General features: G+C 41.8%; 2 protein-coding genes across 4 annotated transcripts in view; one reads left to right on the top strand and one right to left on the bottom strand.

Moving 5' to 3' along the window:
• Positions 1-10: 10 nt before the first annotated feature.
• Positions 11-9,300, top strand: CUNH22orf23 (chromosome unknown C22orf23 homolog). 2 transcript variants are annotated; one of them, XM_089528145.1, is made up of 7 exons: positions 11-75; positions 1,886-1,999; positions 3,622-3,684; positions 4,820-5,005; positions 6,254-6,385; positions 7,610-7,710; positions 7,919-9,300. In XM_089528145.1, exons 2-7 carry the CDS (start codon positions 1,894-1,896, stop codon positions 8,039-8,041), a joined length of 711 nt encoding a protein of 236 aa, XP_089384271.1. In that variant the 5' UTR covers positions 11-75; positions 1,886-1,893; the 3' UTR covers positions 8,042-9,300. The 2 variants fall into 2 exon arrangements, with proteins under 2 accessions (XP_089384271.1, XP_089384272.1); XM_089528146.1 differs by lacking the exons at positions 11-75; positions 1,886-1,999 and adding an exon at positions 2,013-2,343.
• Positions 9,301-9,320: 20 nt separating this feature from the next.
• Positions 9,321-18,867, bottom strand: part of MICALL1 (MICAL like 1) — a 46,988-nt gene continuing 37,441 nt past the window's right edge. For both annotated transcript variants that reach the window (XM_089528143.1, XM_089528144.1), the window contains 4 exons: positions 18,382-18,455; positions 15,182-15,296; positions 13,371-13,417; positions 9,321-11,117 (listed from right to left, as the gene is read on the bottom strand). In XM_089528143.1, coding sequence (XP_089384269.1) covers positions 10,996-11,117; positions 13,371-13,417; positions 15,182-15,296; positions 18,382-18,455 — 358 coding nt within the window. In that variant the 3' untranslated portion in view covers positions 9,321-10,995. The remainder of the gene's footprint in view (positions 11,118-13,370; positions 13,418-15,181; positions 15,297-18,381; positions 18,456-18,867) is intronic.

Here is an 18,867-nt window from a genome sequence, read left to right as displayed (position 1 = left end):
GGTGTCACCGCTGACGTCACAGGAAGTCGGAGGAGGAGGAGCTGGTTGCCGTGGCGACGGGGGACGCTGCCTGGCGTAAGAGAGGGTTGTTGTTGTTGTCCCATAGGGTTCCTCTGAGGCTGAGAGAGTGTGACTTGACCAAGGCCGCCCATTGGGTTTTGTGGCTGAGCCAGGATTCGAACCCTGGTCTCCAGAGTCTCAGTCCAGAACACACTGCAGGAATAACCCAGCTTGAGGCCCTGGCTCAGTGCTGGGGAATCCTGGGAACTGTAGTTTTGTGAGACATCATTGAGCCTTCTCTGACAGAGAGAGAGAGAGCTCTGGTGCCACAACAAACTACAGTTCCCAGGATTCCCCAGCACCGAGTCAGGGCAGTTAAGGCGGTCTCAAACTGGGTTATTCCTGCAGTGTGTTCTGGACTCTAGTCCATTCCTTCATCACAATCCCCTTCCCAGCCTGATAAGCGGTTCACAGGACACCACTTTCTGTAGATCCATTCCACTGTGTTAAAAGGTGCAAGGAGGTCGGTCCCCCTTGTTAAAATGGCCTCCAGAGGTGGCCCAGTGTTGCTAGTTCCCCCAAGCAAGTCAGCCAAGCTGCAGAGTATAAGAGAAGGCAAGCCTGCTGTGCCTTGGCCCCATCGTCACTTGCCTATCTTGACTGCAAAAGGCCGCCATCTTGGGCGTGCTTTCTGGGGGCGAATGCCTAACATCTGTAGCACTTGATTTGAAATATAGGTATGTAGTGTTTTGAGGGTTGGACTTGGGCGCTGGAGACCAGGGCTCAAATTCCCGCTTGGTCTTGAATCCACTTATGTAAGTCACACTCTCTCAGCCTCAGAGGAAGAAGGGACAATGTCACGCTAACGAAATTTTGCCAAGGAAACCCCATGACAGATTTGCCTTAGGCTCACCATCATAACTCTGAAATGAAATATATGTGTGTGTGTGTGTCTGTGTGTGTGTGTGTATATATATATATATATATATATATATATCAGTACTGATACCAGAAGCTTATAAGCAAATTAACCTTTAGCTGTGTTTAAAAAATAGTTTTAAAAGTGTGGCACAAAAGTGTATTTACTGCTTCTTATAATTTGTCTAATACACTTATGTCCAAAACACACTGCAGAAATAATCCAGTTTGAGACCGCCTTAACTGCCCTGGCTCAGTGCTAGGGAATCCTGGGAATTGTAGTTTATTGTGGCACCAGAGCTCTCTCCGACAGAGAAGGCTCAATGTCTCACAAAACAACAGTTACCAGAATTCCCTAGCATTGAGCCAGGGCAGTTAAAGTGGTCTCAAACTGGGTTATTCCTGCAGTGTGTTTTGGACCTTAGCATACCTATCCACTCATGCCAAACGTCAGCTGAAAGTAGTGGGTCTTGCAGCTAAAAAGGCAGCTAATGACTGGCATTTTTGGAACTCTAAGATTGTTTTGTACTTTGAGGCCAACTGCTCCTAGGAACTGAGGTTCACATTTCCCACACCAAGGAAGGAGGAAAACTATTTGTATGGAGGCCAGTGTAGAGAGATGTGGTTTGCAAGTAGCTGAAACCCCAGAAATTTGGCCTAGAAACACACAAGTGTGGCCTATGCATAACAAACACAAAGTGGATTGCGTGTATGGCAATTAAGTACTAAATGTGAGCAAAACTATCCCTGGCATCTTCCAAAGTCTGGAAGGTTTGCACGCCGTATTTATTTTTAAAAAGAAATATCTCATCATGCAAAGGAAAAAGGAAAATTCCTCACAATGACCAACTTTTGAGGGACGTAAACAAGAAGTGATAGAATGGTTTAGTAGAATGAGAGAGAATACTTCCTGGCATTGTGGTCCTGATGGTTACAAAAGATGCGTTTCTCCACTGTTCTTTTCAAGGTGCCACAATGGCTTCCCAAGAGAGGACCACACCAGCTGTGGCCAAAGGCACTGGATTCTGGCATGCGCCCACTGTGACCAAATACAGCCAGGAAACACAAGAACTGCTAAAAGGTAACTAGAAGGCTACATGAAATCAGAACAAGGTTATGTAGCTACGCATTCTGCTTTGCAGTACTAGAGCATCCAACCATGATGTCCTGTATAAACCTCAATTTGAATAAATGGTGTTTCAGATCACATGCATATTTTAAAAAATCTGTCCAGCCACCAATGGATGTTGGGATAGAAGATCATAGAATCATAGACATAGAGTTGGAAGAGACTGCAAGGACCATCCAGTCCAACCCCATTCTGCCATGCAGGAAATCTAAATCAAAGCATCCTCAACAGATGGCCATCCAGCCTCTGCTTAAAGACCTCCAAGGAAGGAGACTCCACTACACTCCGAGGAAGGAGTGAGTATTCCACTGTCGAACAGCCCTCACTGTCAGGAGTTCCTCCTAATGTTGAGGTGGAATCTCTTCTCCTGGAGCTTGCATCCATTGTTCCGGGTCCTGTTCTCTGGAGCAGCAGAAAACAAGCTTGCTCCCTCCTCAGTATGACATCCCTTCAAGTATTTAAACAGTGGCAGATGCACAACCTTTTCTTTCTGCAGTTCCTTTTATATTGGTTGCTCCTTCTCTCCCTTCCCAGCTACAGGCAGCAGCAATTGCAGGTACAGCATTGTTTGTCCAACCACAGGAATATAGGAAGCTGTCTCAGGTCACACCATTTATCCATCCAGCTCAGAATTATCTATAGTGGTTCGTAGCAGCAGTCTAGCCTTTCAGATAATGAGTCTTTCCTAGATCTATCTGGACATAGAAAAGATGCAAAGTATGCATTCTCTTACTGAGCATCAGCCCTTCTTTTAGGTGTGGTTATCCATATTGCATGATGACATGCAAGCAGTATCTAAATTCAACATCATTTTAAAAATATCAGTTGTTTCTTTGTAATAGCCTCTCTGTTAATGCCTTTTGAAATGGACAATCCAGTGCAAATTGTATCAAAAATATCTCTTTGGCTTGGATTTTTTGTACTCCAGAACAATATTTAGTATGTACATATTTACTTTGGAAGGACAAAAAAAAGACCTTGAGTATTAATCAGAAAGTGTTGTTTGAATTTAATCAGTGTCAGTGTAGAATGCTTTTTGCTCATGATACCAGTGGGTCCTGACAGCTGATCATACATTTGAAGAATAGTCATTTAAGACTCTGTTTAAATATGAGGAATAATACTATAGACCAGTGCTTGTCAGGATATCTAATGCGGGAAACTGGCATAGTTTTCCTTAGTGTGCCCAGAATCAGTACCATCTTTGTGCCCATTGGCTACAACTGTTTCTTTCTATTTTGGAAACTTGACCAGCAGCCAATGATTCATGGACCAGTACTGGCCCACTGATTGGCATTTTGACAAACATTGCTATATATCAGGCTTCCCCATTGCGGTGCCATCTACATACCTCTATAGGCAGGGGCTGGAGTCCAACACATGTGAAGAACACTAGTGATATAAATGCTGTATTTAAAGACCTTGGGTAGCATCGTCTAACTACCTGTGAGCCATTCCCAGAGACCGGATTTACCTCTTCTACCTAACTTCTATTCATGTTAAATCCATTGCTGTGAAGGTAGTGCCATCTTTGTTGATATGGATTTTTTCAGATTGTTTTTTTTGTATTTCAGTGATGATGCAAGAATCCAGACTTACCAACTTCCAGCAGCGTCATCTTGTAAACTGCATGAAACGTGAGTTATGCTGAAATTCAACCCTTTCTTTACAATTAGCTGCAAAGTTGCTGGTTATTACTAGTTTCCAGGTTTCTGAATTTGGCTCACTCTCAGTCACATGAGCCATTTCTGAGCAAAGAAATAACTCAGCCCCTCGTAAAGGAATCTTATATAGGCTCAAGAGGTCGTAAGTGGAAATAAGTCACGAGTGATGGTTACTTTACTCTAGTTTTATCCAGCTCTCTCTATAGAACATTAATGAAGGCTGTCTTGTGGTTCTGACTGCTGCTGAATGGGATCTTCAACATATACTGTAAAATTAGTTTGGGCAAGTTTTTAATTAAAGCAGAGATTTAAAAGACTTTGACTTTGTGTCACATACCATGCTCTATCTTGCATTCATAGCCAGGCTAATTTCCATAGCTTATTTGCATTACAACTCCCAAATTAATAAATTGTTTGTTTTTGTTATATTGCTGCTGTGTCGGCATTTTATTGAATTCATAACTGGTTTTGCTATTGTTAGCTCACTAGTGATGTGTAAGCACTACAAAAACAAGCAGGACTTAGTAATAACACATTACTTGTACGTTGTTCCTTATGATTAGTAACGATAATAAAACACACCCCACCTCATTAATTAAATGTGTTCTTAGATGTTCCCTTCTTCCTCGCAATGAGAACATGGGGTCCTGTGCTAGTCTTCCCTAGTCCTTCTTCAAAATCCAAGCAATGTAGGACACAAGTCTTTTCTCTGAAAGGCTAATACAGTGGACCTTGTTCTCCACTGGGGTTTGGTTCTAGGAACCCCCATGAATAACAAAATCTGTGTCTGCTCAAGTCCCATAAATACAGTGGCAGAGCAAAATTATGTCCCTTATATAAAATGGAAAAATCAAGGTTTGCTACTTGAAATTTATACTTTTTTTGAATATTTTCAAGCCGTGGATGCTTGAATCCGTGTATAAAAAATCTGTGTATAAGGATACAAGTGTGTGTGTGTTTCTACAAAGCAAAACATTCTAAATAGCTGTTTAAGCATTTGATTCAGATTAGTAATTGTTTTTTATGCCAAAAGGAGTCGTGTTAAGATAGTGCCCCTAGCAGTATGTCACAAAGCTAATTAATATCCACTCTGTCTTTCATTCCTTAGAAGGTGATTCCCTGCCTCTCCGCTGCAACCCAACATCTAGCAAAGAACCACAGATTCCAAAGTCTGTCTCACCTCCCAAGGATTTTCTTTCCATCAGCCCCTATGGTAGATCACATCGACGTCCTGCTGAGATCTGCCGGGCAGGAGATGCATATACCCGGGAGAAATTCAGGCCTCAAGCCACTCGTAAGCCAACACACTTTTGCAAATAATATTCCATATTTGAAGTTAGTTAGCAACAGTAACATATAGCATTTCTACATACAGCATTTACAATTTTGAAAGTATAAGTTTTAGTCATCATTAAAAATAGAGAGGCAACATGGTGTAATGGTTTCAGCATTGGACTACAACTCTGGAGACCAGGGTTCAAATTCCTGCTCAGCCATGGAAACCCACTGGTTGACATTGGGAAAATCACACACACTCAGCTTCAGAGGAAGGCAAAGGCAAACCTCCCCTGAACAAATTTTGCCAAGAAAACCCCATGATACATTTGCCTCAGGGTCACCATAAATCAGAAATGACTTGAAGCCACACAACAACAAAACAGCTCTGTCAGATTAGCAGTGTATGAGTGTGCATTTATGTGCATGAGGCTGAGAGAAAAGAAAGAGGGGCTTCTCAGCAGTGGAACCCCATCTCTGAAATGCCCTTCCCATGGAAGCAATCGTAGTACCAACTGAGCTAACATTTCAAGTCAAACATGCAGCTTATTTGCCCAGCCATATTAAAGTCTGGTATTGGTTGGTTTGTGTTGTAATGCTTTTTTTTTTGGGGGGGGGGGGATTTTAATCCTTTTATATTAGTAGTAAATTTTGGCTCTTCTGTTTTCGTTTAAGTTTTATCCCACTTGGTACCTTAGGATAAAGTGCAAGTTAGAATTTATTAAGAGTAAAAAAAAATTAAATTAATGGCATGCCTGAAGACATCAATAAGTGAATAGCCAAGACAATATATGAACTAGAATTTCCTAGTCCTGGCTTCCAGCTGTTGAATACTGTGCTACATTTATCCTAAACTTATTGTCAAGGTCACCCATTTATGAAGTTCCTATTCTTAAAAGGTGAGCAGAAATTTAACACCATAGCTTAAAAGGTCCTTGTGTTAAGTCAGTTTTCATCTCTCTTCTTTAAAAATCGAAAGCTACAATCCTCACTCAAAGTTAACTTGGGAGGAACATGCTAGGATTGTGTTTGAAATGTTTTCTAAAGCTTCCTGTGCTCAAGTTGCCTCATATAATAAACATAGCTGATTCAGAACTTCTACCCAAATATTTATTACTTTCTGTGTGCACAGACTTTGTAACATACAAACTGGCAAGAATGATTTTGCTTGTATCTTTTGTATAGGAGGTCTCCTTATTTTTAGGGACAGAAGCTTGTCTGCAAGGGGTAGGGGGGGAAATGAAACATCATCTCCTTTCTTTGTTAGGAGACCTAGAGAAGGAAAAGGAAAGGCTCCAAAATATCTTCGCAAAGGGAAAGGATAAGATAAGGAAAAAACCCCAGAAGCAACCAGTCAAAGTGGAAGAAGATGTACCAGAACTGGACCGGTTTGATGAATGTACGTACACTGGATCTGCCTGGTTAAAAGCAGTACTCTGATGTGCAATTTGTAGTCTTGGAAGATGGAGAGTGTGAGCAACTGTTCCAGGTTGGAGTAGAGATGTTGCTCAGACGAAATCAATACCTGTATTATAGGTATCCCCCTTATTGTGCCCTGTTATTTATCTAAAGATGCCAAACACTGCTGCCAAATCTGTAGCTGGGTGTAACAGTTTATTTGCATTGCCCAGCCAAAGATTTCTTATACGTCTGGGCTGAACGATGAAACAGGGGTACAACTCCTGCCCTGCTACACAGGAACAATGCAGTGCAAAGCCATCCCCACAAAATAAATATTGCAGGGCAATTCATCATGATGGCACCACAGCAAACTGATGCAAGAAATGAGCAAATCAAAGATAGCAACAGAACTACATGAGCCATATTCTTATCAGAGCACACACAATGTAGAACTGACCATCAGCAAAACTGACCCAACTATACCAGCAGGCTAAGCAGCCAGCCTGGGTTAACCTATTTAAAAGATTTCCTGCTACAATAGAAACCATACATACACATACATACATACATACATACATAAATGTGTGCAATGTCCCCTCTGCAAATGGTGTACACAGTGCAGAACCCCATTAAATCTTTAAGGAATTCTGAGGTGTATGCTATTTGTGAAGAAAAGGTGCCACAATGTCTCACATGTGGCACAAAAGGTAAGAGAAAGTAAGAGCCATTCATACACATCTCATAAAATGATAGATTCCTGTCCATCTGGTGGTCAATGATTTACCTCTATCTTCCTGGAAGGCAACAGCTCTCTTGAACTGCTGCCTTCCATTTCTAGCAGCTAGTATTCAGCAGTGTATCTCCACTAAACCTGGAGATTCTATTTACTGTAAACTACATCCATTGCGAAACCAGTCATCCATGTTTGTATAATTCTGTAATGAATGCCATCTAACGTTGGGGCCACGAGCTCTTCATGTGAAAAATGATAACCCATAAATAAATTATCTGTAAAATACTTCCTTTCCAGACAAGCAAACAAACCTTAAAGTTATCAAGCTTCCTCCCAAAGAAAGGGATAATCATTGTTAAATTTAAAAGGCATACAAGCAACTAACAAAATATGTCTTAAGAACTGAAAAAATTGATGTTCAGGAAGTACTGATGTGTCCAAACCCATAGGTCCTTCATTCCAGATTCCTTTCTTTCTTCACTTGTCTAGTGGTGAATGAAATCCAAGATCGACAGAAGTTTCTGGCAGAGATGGAGGCTCTGGGACAGGGCAAGTCATACCATGGTATCATCCTTACTGAAATATCACAGGTATCTGGCCTCTTCTGGCCTGAAGATTCTGACATTTATAGGATTACTGTTTCATTCTGTCTGTTGGGTATAACATACTTTTAAGACTGTGAGGGAGATTTTTCAAGTAAGTGAATATGTGGAAGTAAGCCTTCTGGTCTCTAGAACTGCAGATTACTTTGTAAAGGAATGAAATAAATTTTCTTCTGCCCCACCTTCTCTTTTTCAGAAACTACGTGAGATGGAGATAATTGATAAGCAGAGAAGTGCAGAACTGAAAGAGGCAATGGCTAAATCCTTCAATACAGGCAACAAACCTGAACCTGAAAACACAAATGAAGAAGGCCAGTAATCCTTTACCCATTTAGCACAAGACTGTTTCACCCTAACTACTTTCTGCTACCCTAATGAGCTTCACAGAAGACAGTGTCAAGAATGGCTCTTAATGGTGTAATTGTAACACTGTAGTGAAGCAATGCACAATGTTTTTGGACTTGAGAGCCCCATTTATTGGTGAGCTGTAAGACAGCTGCACATACATGCTCTCCCCACCCAAAGTCTTCCTGTCTGCTCAGTGCATTCTTCCCTCTGTTTATCTGAACTGAGATTGCTTTTTACCTGCCTTTGCCAGCAGCAAGTAAACAATAATCTTGGAAGCTAGTGAACATCATTTCCCCTGCAGCTAAGCTGATCAAAAATCCTGTTTTCTGCATGAACTCAGAAGATTAGGAACTCTCTGTTCATAGTATTTTGCAGTAGCAGAGCCTTTTCAAGGGTATGGCTTACAAGCAGCCAGTGAACTGCTGTTTGGGAACAATAAAGGCACAAAGTGCTTTCTTTCTTTAAGCAGACAAGGAAGTAATAGTAGAACCCAGTGTACCTCATGTCATTTTCTAGCATTTAGTGCTTCTGTTCATTAGGATGAGAACTGTGTGAAGAACTTTCAGCAAGTGTTCAGGTCACATATTTTTGAATGGACCTCTGCAAGATTCACTGGAAGTTAAATTTTGCTATTTCAATCATAATCTTGTGTATAATCACACAGGAACAAATATGGTATGTTCTGAACCAAAGTAAAAAAGTGACGTATTGGTGCACTTTATCTAAACACAAGCCTTTTTCTTAATGTGGGTATAGAGTAAGTAGCCAGGGTCAATCTAGATGTAATGGAGGAGTCATGTTTGTCTGCTCATATGTCTGCCTCAAACATGCAGAAAGCTTCAGTTTGTTACAGCCATGGGTGTGGGTGGATGAGGGGAGCTGATATCATCCGTACCTTAATTCACTGCACTCTGTAGCTGGAAGCATCTTTTGCTCCATTGCTGGTATCAGAAATTGAGCTTAGAGAAAAGTGACTAAACACAAAGAGATAGAAAAGGACATTCAGCTCCCTTCATTTGTCCATATTCTAAGTTAGATGTGACAGGGTAGGCAGGTGTGTGCTTAAGTCTACTGCAACCGTCAGCTGTCTCACTTGGAATAAAAAGAAAGAAGACTAGTGTTGGATATATACTTGAGATTTCATGACCCTCTGTTTTTAACTCCCTGGAAATATATTTATGTAGAAATGATTTTGTTCTCTTTTTTCTATAACAAAGTGGTTCAAAACACAGAAATAAACACTACAACAGACATTCAGTACAATTGTTCTGTTTAATTTCTTTTTCTTGTATATCAGTGAAAATTGTGGTTAATACAGTGTCATTCTGACCACCAGGGTTTTTTGATGAGAGCAAATTAGATGGTATTTTGGAACCTTTTTTTTAAGGTAGAAGGGAAAGTTGTGCTTTGGGATCAAACCCAGGGATGACTTTGCTATGGAGAGTGGGGGTTTGTTGGTAGTTGTCATTCATTTGTAGGGACTCAGAATATGGCCCTGACCAGAGCTGGTAACATTATCAACCTAGATCCTCTTTCTGCAATTGTGTGGAGTGTGTATCGTAGCCAGGGCTTGGCCAAGAAATTCATATTTGGATAAGGCAGCACAGCAATTTGCTCTGGGCTGGTAGTCTACTCTGCTAACAAGAACTCAAGACTAACAGCTGACTAACCAGCACTTACAATACTATCAGTGTTTAACTCAGACGAAACAAACATTTCAATAAATAACTCCTCAGCACAGAGGAGAAGGCAGAAAGGAAGAAAGAAAGATGTGTCTCTCTTCTCAGCACACACACAACATACATACAACAAATCAAAAGAAAGCTGGAAGTGGGGTAGATAGGTTTCAAAGTCAGCTAAGAATATCACAGAAATAGCTGTCTTTGCATTTTTAGAAAAGTAGATACAGACTAAGCTGGGAGAGGAGCAGCTGAGATCCCTCCCAAATGGGCAAAGGGTGGCACTGGTGAGCAAGGCAAAAATGAAAGCCTTGTTGGCATTGAGTACAGCTTGACATCCTCATGCCTAATAGTGGGCAGGGAACGTTTGATCCTTTCCCAGCTTCCTGCATCCCAAGGAGCACCATGGATGATATTAGCAGCAGCAACCAAGAGGGTTTACAAGGCGCAGTGAGTGTCCCATACAAACCAAAACAATTCTCTTGCTTTGCTTAACAGTTTCCCAAGAGGCCTCACATTCACGGCACGTTGTTTTTGGTAGTACAGAAGGCTTCTAAAAGTAGGATACAGGTTCTGGTTTGTTGGCTGTTTCTATGGGCCCTTACGATACTGAATTGTTTTCTGCAATCTCTCTAGTTTTAACAGTTTAAGCCAGCAATAAAATAAATAATCCTGCTTGGAAAGCCCCAGGTTTTTTGTTTTGTTTTTTTGACAAGCAAGTAAAAATGCATTTGGAGCAGGAAAACAGAGTCCCATTCCCCAGACTGCTGTGAAAGATTTTCAGAATGTGAGGCACATGTGATTATCACAGTTAGAGAAGGGAGTCAATTAGTGCAAATTTGCCACAGCTAACCAAATCCTGGACTGCACAGAAACATGAATAATAACATGTGCATAACTGGTTAAGTCAAACCCAATCTCATTTCTTCCTTTCCTTCACCCCACCCTGAGGGAGAAAGGGACAAGTGACTCTTTCCTTCACATCTATCCCTCCATAATTTTCAGTGCTGACTGGACATGCCTTGCCTCCTGCCCCCTTGCTTCTTTAAGCAGAGGAGTATCTGTTGCTGGAAGGTAACTACCTTTTCTCCAGGGAAAAGCCAGCTTTGATGTATGGCAAGCCATGCCTTCTAAGAAAGAGAGCAAGCAGGAGGCAAAAAGTCCTCTTTGCCAAGTGCCCAGCCAAATAGGACAGAGGCAATCACAGAGCACAGCAGCCCTCCCCTGCTTCTGGTTGCCACCTGCTTTAGCTTTTTTCCTTGGGTGATTTGCTCTTTGACTCATTTTTGTTCCCAAGCAGCTTCAGCACTTTCATAGGCTTGAATTTCCCTTTTTTCTTGCCATCAGCATCAGGTTCCTTGTGAAATTCTGGAGAGAGAAAGGGAGATGTATAAAACATTCTTTCTTTGGAATGCATCGTGGGGTGGGCAGGCAGGAGAGAGAAAAGGGCAGAGCTTGGAAATGTTAACTGCTTCGACAACAGCACCAAGAATGACCAGCAAGCATTTGTCCATATTTTTTATAATAAGAGTTCTTTCTTGGGACACTAGGGATTCAACCTGAGCTCCTACATAGTGTGTGTGTGTGTAAACAAAATGTAACACCAGAGACTCTGTGCTAAAGAAAGTCTTCATTCCAGGATCTGAAATCTAAATTATGCAGGTGGATAATTTTAACTAGATCAGTCAAACACTGTTTACAGAAATTAAACTATGCGCAAATAAGAAATGATTTCTACTATTTTGGCCTCTGAGGGAGAGAGAAGGCTGGCCCAGTACCATCAGGGGCTAGCCTGAAGAAAGAGGCTCCTCCCTCCCTAACTCATCTTTCGGCCTCTGAGGGAGAGAGAAGGCTGGCCCAGTACCATCAGGGGCTAGCCTGAAGAAGAAGAGCCCTCCCTCCAGTCCATCTGCCTTGGTCCAGGCCTCAGAGGGAGAGAAGAATGCTGGACCTGATTCCCTCCCCCCTCACCATTTCCTTCTCCTTTTGTGTCATGTCTTTTAGATTGTAAGCCTGTGGGCAGGGAACTGTCTGTTATCCCCTCTATTGTAAACCGCTTGGATTCCCAGTGATTGGGCGGTATATAAATAAAACCTATTATTATTATTATTATTATTATTATTATTATTATTTGTGGAGAAGAGTGGAAAAGGCAATAGCCACTGAACAAATGCACAACTATTGTTTGCATGCCCTCACAATTAATACAGTGTCACTATCTGGTTGTGTATACATGCATGTGAACATCTTCAAGTTTTGCACATGAAGATACAGCCTCAAATTGGAATGATCTCTGTGTATTCAATACCAGGATGATGTGCATACCATAATTATCCAGGAGTATAGAAAAGACCCAGAATGTTTTCTTGATGCTAAATTAAACTGCCTGAGATTTTTTGTTAAGGAACCAAATTCTAGTCTTTAGGGTTGACAATAAAATACTTGAAAGTGCACATATAAAATCTCAAAGAGTTTTCAGTATTAAAGTGATGGCAGAAGAAAGGAGTCTTGTGACACCTTTAAGATTAACCAATTTATTTCAGCACGAGCTATCATGGACTGCAAAGGCAGTTCCTCAAATCCACTAATAGATTAAAATATTCAAGCCACAGGCATATCTACACAGTTACATAGTTGTGGAAGTGGGATAAATTATCCATATACCAGAGTACTGTGAAATAAGTTACAGAAATATAGATACCTGAGGGCCAGAATACTGTATTCTATCAGTACATCTGGGTATTGGATTGTAATCCACAGATGCGCCTGCTAAAATAAATTATTCTTAACGGTTCCACAAGACTCCTGAATTTTCCCCCTTTCTCTGCTTCTTGGATTGCTAATGTTTCAGGGAAGGTGAGGATTTAGTATCGTGTACTGTTTCTTCCACTACCCTATAGCTGCTAGAATCCAAATAAATTAACAAAATTAACAGTGTAGCCATGAAAAGCTTTTTGACATTTCATTCTTCTGAAGTGGTTGCTTTAGAGGAGAAGAGAAGATTTAACCTCCATTTGCCCCCAGGCAACTGCTGGGGGTGGGATTTGAATTCTTTGGCACAGTGCCTCTGACTTTCTCCTTCCTTCAATCACAGTCACTTTTGAGGAGAATACTGAGTTTCCTTCATCGTTGAGATAACTGTTAAAGGAGATTCTGTTGCATCCAGCTAACACAACGAATGCCGTCTTTGGGCAGGGATAGTAACTATGTGTTCGCCTCTGCTGGGGGATATTCCTCAATAATGGAAGTGTACCTGTAGCACATGTGGCTGAAACTCATTTGGAGAGGAAGCAAAGAATCCTTGGATATCTGTTCTGTCCCCCCAATATTTTCCTATACTTCCCCATTTCTATTTCAACTGAATATGCAGGTAGAATACCACTTGACTGATTGGAAAAATATGGAAAACAACACAATATATACATTTCAGTTTCTATCATTTATAAATATATATATAAATGAGGTTTTCTCAGGATAGAATTGAGATTGTATTAAGTTTTTAGTATGGTTAGCTACAGACAATCTGGTTGATAACTTGAGAATCGATGTCAACAAGTAATTATGTGGGAGACAGTTGAGACTCTGTGGCTGCTTAATTCTTGGAACTTAGTCCTCACTTACCTTTCTTTTTAATCATTGCTTCCAACATTTTATCCTCCTCTTCCTCCCTGACAAAACAAGAGAAAGCTACAGTGAGATTCACCTTAGGGAGAACAGCCATGGCTTAAAACAGTTATGCAGGCAAGAAGCATTACTCTTCTCTAAGTACCATTTGGCTCCAATTCTTGCTTAGGAACCTGGCCACATATTCTCCCAAACCACAATAAATAAATAAATAAATAAAATTTTTATTTATATGCCGCCCTTCCTTCGATCAGGGCGGCTTACAACAGATAAAATACATACAAATTAAAATGCATACAATACAATAAAACAAAACCAACAATAAAAGCCCCTAAGCCCAACCTCTTGGCCACGAAAGAGGAGGGAGGCCCACAGGATATCTATTCGGGGAATGCCTGTTGGAATAGGAAGGTTTTAAGGTCCTTCCTAAATTGGACCAGGGTGGTAGACGAGCGGAGCTGTGTGGGCAGCGCATTCCAAAGGGCTGGGGCAGCTATGGAAAACGTCCTCCGAGAAGTGGAGGCTAATCTAGCCCCAGGCACCTTCAGTAGCTGCTGCCCAGACGTTCTGAGGGTGCGAGGCGGAATGTATGGGGAGAGGCGGTCCTTTAGGTATCCTGGGCCCAAGCCATTTAGGGCTTTATAGGTAATTACCAACACCTTATATTGAGCTCGGAAACGAATGGGCAGCCAGTGGAGGTCTTTCAAAATCGGTGTTATATGGCTGGTCCTGGGAGCACCAGTGACCAGCCGGGCCGCCATGTTCTGTACCATTTGCAGTTTCCGAGTTTGGTATAAGGGTTGCCCCATGTAGAGTACGTTGCAGAAATCCAATCTCGAGGTTACCAGAGCATGTACAACAGTTTCAAGGTCCCTCTGGGCCAGGTATGGACGCAGCTGGCGAATCAGCCGAAGCTGATAACAGGTGCTCTTGATCGTCGCATTCACCTGAGCTGTCAGGTGAAGCGACGAATCAAGAAGCACCCCCAGACTGCGGACGGAGTCCTTCACAGGGAGCGTGACCCCGTTCAGGACAGGTGGAACCACCGCCATTCCTGGACCAGGAGAACCTATCACTAGTAGCTCCGTTTTCTCTGGATTCAACTTGAGTCGGTTTTCCCTCATCCAGCCCATTACTGACTCTAGACAGGCCACGAGAGGAGAGACGCCATCCCCGGTCACTGCATCAGTCGGAGACATAGAGAAAATAATTTGGGTGTCATCAGCGTACTGATAACCCCGCGCCCCATGTCTCCGGATGATCTCTCCCAGCGGTTTCATGTAGATATTAAATAGCATGGGAGACAGAATGGCCCCTTGAGGGACCCCAGTTTTAAGGGGTCTCTCATCGGAGCACACGTCTCCCAGCTGCACCATCTGGGACCTCCCGGAGAGGTAGGACCGGAACCACTGGAGCGCAGTGCCCCCGATTCCCACCTCTGCCAGGCGTCCCAGAAGGATACCATGGTCTATGGTATCGAAAGCCGCTGAGATGTCCAAGAGCACCAGCAGGGACACGCTTCCCCTGTCAATGCCCAGACAGAGATCATCGACCAAGGCGACCATGGCCGTCTCAACTCCGTAACCCGTCCGGAAGCCAGTTTGAAATGGGTCCAACGCAAACTATCCAAACTTGCTCAAACTATCAGCATTGGTTCCCACAGGCAAAGCTCCATGCTTTGCCTGAATATGGTTTCATGATAAGAATTGCATTGTACATTTGTGTTTTGAAGGTTTAGAGCCAGCATGGTCATCCCAACCCCTATTATTTAGTAGCAGCCTATTTCCCTGGCCTTTCCTTCAAGCTACCTTTGCCGGTCTTCATCCAAACAGTTGACAATTGCATTCCGTTGTTCAATAATGGTCACAAGCTCTTGCATCAGCACCTTCTCCCTCACCCGGTCATCATCCGTCCAGTCTTTCTCTGTCCAACAGTAAGAGAATAACACAGTGACAAAAAGAACTTCATTCAGTACAATGGCCAAACTCCGACTCTGTGAAATTTTATCTGAGGTGGATCCATATGACACCCATCTCACTCTAAAAAATGTTCTTCCTTTGGCTTCTGGTGGTACGGCCGGTGCGATAGCCACCAAACACAACTGCTCCTGATGGTGGCTGTTTGCTGCAGGGATAAGATCTGCCTGGGGTCATTACAGGGTAGATAAGTCTGTCAGCCTCCAATAAAGGGGACCCACGATTGTGACCCAATCAAGCCATCAAAGTGTGGGATGAAGATGATCAGCGGGCATTGCAAGTGTGAGATCGAATTCCAGGGGTGAGCCACATCTGATGGGCTTAAGCGCTGCCACCACTTTTTTACTTTGAAAAGAAGGAAGCATCAAAGCTAAAGAAAGCTATTGAAATAAAAAAGATACCTTCTACAAGTAAACTCTACTACTAAGCAGCTCCTTAACAGCTGAAAACATACTTGATCGTCTGGTCAGAATAAAGAGGAGAACATTTTCCATATAAAAAAGGTCTTCTTTTAATACACAAATTGCTGGGAATAAGTTGCTTTGTCTTTCTATTCTCATTTGTCAGATATAAAAGATGGCCTAATAAAGATATAAAAGACAGCCTATCAACAAGTGGTAAAACACATCGGACAAGAATATGCTATCTCCCCCATTCGTGGCATTGTCTTTCTGTGGTGGTGGGACTGCATACTCCTGTGGGGCAAGAGGCTAAGCTGACAGCAGCAGTGCTACTAGTAGGGTCTGTTAGACCCATGTTAGACAGGCTTTTGCTGAGGAGACAGACTAAATGTACCAAACAGCTTCTGGGCAGCAGAAAAAGTGGGGAGTGACACTGGCAAATGGTCTCTCAGAGACAATGGCAGTGGTATCATAGCAAATGTTTGTTACTACTGTGCAGAAGAAGGGACAGTAAACCTCTTTTGAATGTTTTTTACCATGAAAACCCTATGATGAAACAATCCAAAATGAAGCAAGACATGGTGCTAGAAGATGAAACTCCCAAGTTGGAAGGCGCTCAAGCTACAGCAAGTAGTAGCAATAACCACAGGACTACTGCATTAATTTTCAGTGCAAGCAAAGTGATACTCCAAATTCTACAACAAAGACTTTTACCATATATGGAGTAAGAAATGACAAATGTCAAAGCTGGGTTCAGTAAAGGAAGCGCTAGGGATCATATAGGAAACACTGGATAACAGAGCGCATTAAAGAATTTCAAAAGAAAATCAGCCAGTGCTTTATAAATTATAGCAAAGCTTTTGAGTGTGTAATAATCAAAAATTATAGATCACTCTGAAAGAAATGGATGTGGCACAGCATTTGATTATCCTGTACTCAGGACAAGAGGCCACCATCAGGACAGAATATGGAGAAATGGAATGCTTTCCAATTGACAAGAGGGTCAGGGAAGGCTGCATTTATCTCCATATCTGTTTAACTTGTAAGCTGAATGTATCATATGTAAAGTAAGATTTGATTTAGAGGAAGGAGGTAAGAAAATTGCAGGAAGGAACATCAACAATTTAAGATATGCAGATAACACCATACTACTTGCAAAAAATGGCATTACTAGCAAAAAATGGCAAAGACTTGAAATGATTACTGAAGAAAGTCAAGGAAGCAAGTGCAAAGGTGGGTTTACAGCTGAACATAAAGAAAACAAAAATAATGACCACAGGTGATTTAAATAACTTTAAAGTAGATGATGAAAAAATGGAAATAGTACAAGATTTTCCATACCTTGGCTCAGCTATTAAACAGAATGGAGACTGCAGTCAAGAAATCATAAGACTAGGACTTGGAAGGGCAGCTATGAAGGAACTAGACAAGATTCTGAAGTGTAAAGCTGTATCATTGAATACGAAAGTTATGATTGTCCATATCAACATATTTCCTATTTCTATGTAGGGCTGTGAAAGCTATACAAGGAAGAAAGCTGGTAGGAAGAAAATCAACGCATTTGAAATGTGGTGCTGGAGAAGAGTTCTGCAGATACTATGGACTGCTAAAAAGACAAATAAATGAGGTCTAGAACAAATCAAATCTGAACAGTCCTTATAAGCCAAGATGATTTAAATGAAGCTGTTGTACATTGGCCATATCATGAGAAGATATGACTCACTAGAAAAAACAATAATGCCCAGGGAAGTAGAAGGCAATAGGAAAAAAGGAAGACCACATTACAGATGGACAAATCCAATCAAGGAAGCCACCTCACTGAATCTACAAGACCTGAGCAGGGCTACTGATGATAGGCTGACTTGAAGATCTATCACTGATAGTGTTACCATAAGTTGAAATCAACGACAGCAATTAACTGCAACGTTATCTCCAATTAAAAGGATCTCAAGCAGCATGGCCACAACTTGGAAAAGGTACTGACGATGATAGTTAGGGGATTCTGGGAGCTGTAGTCCACCCCTACCTCCACCCTCTGGAAAAATAAACTTTTTCCAAACTCTGAGGAATGGTAAGGCCCATCAAAGTAGACTGTAATAAAGAGTACTAGACTGGGCAGACTAACCGCCTGACTCAGTATGAAGCTGATTCCTATGTTCCAGTTTCCCTGACTTCCTTGTCTGGGACTGATAATTATATTCAAAATTCTCTCCTGACAAAAGATCCATTGTGGCTCAACACAACATAGTTTTGCACACTGATTGATTTAAGTTCTCTACTTTTCTATGCATCATTCACATTTTCAGCCTATTCTGGGAGCATCCCTCTTGTTGGACTCTTACTAAACAGGTCAGGAAATGCCTTATAATGCGTGGATAGGCCGGTAACAGAAATAGAAAAAGTCTATTTATTGAACAGTGCTCTCTGCTGGCAGTTAGGATGCACTGGAAAAAACAATAATAGCCACAAAAAGCAATCTCAATATAATTTATCTCTCCACAACTCAGGAGCCTCCTGATGTACTGGATTATGATTGTCTGTATCCCCAGGCAGTCATTAAAGTTATTTGAATACTTTCCAAGTTTTGTAACACACACACGGCCAAACAAGAGCACAACAAAAGAAACTTACCAGGTTTATTGAGAAGGCACCGCAGCTCATACTCCACATCAGCCTGACGCTGCTCCAAGTTCTGTTGCTTAAAGCTAAAAGGAAGGAAGCTGAGCATTATTCACTTTCAAGTAACTGTCTGTGTCTGAATCCTTTAACAAGACTTTTAAGATAAGTTGTGTTGGATCAGACCATACAGTACATCTATCCAGCCCAGCATTCTATTTGCTTCCATAGCGACTCCCAGAGGACATTTTCTGCAGCTGCTCCCAACTTATGGAATGGCCTGCCAGACGAGATCCGTCAAATTACCAATCTAGAGAGCTTCAAAAAAGCCATTAAGATGGATCCCTTCCGGCAGGCCTTCCCAGAATAAATACTCGGCCATGAATAAGACTTCCCATCTAGTGAACTCTTTCCATGATGATTTTATTTGGATTAGTTGGTTTTTAATATGCACCGTAGTTTTTAATCTTATACTGTTTAATCTTGTTTTAAGGGGGATAG

The sequence above is a fragment of the Sceloporus occidentalis genome, unplaced genomic scaffold, assembly GCF_023333645.1.
Source record: "Sceloporus occidentalis isolate IW3139 unplaced genomic scaffold, rSceOcc1.0.p SCAF_5, whole genome shotgun sequence".
Lineage (NCBI taxonomy): Eukaryota > Metazoa > Chordata > Lepidosauria > Squamata > Phrynosomatidae > Sceloporus > Sceloporus occidentalis.
This window is presented reverse-complemented; position numbering and strand designations above follow the sequence as displayed.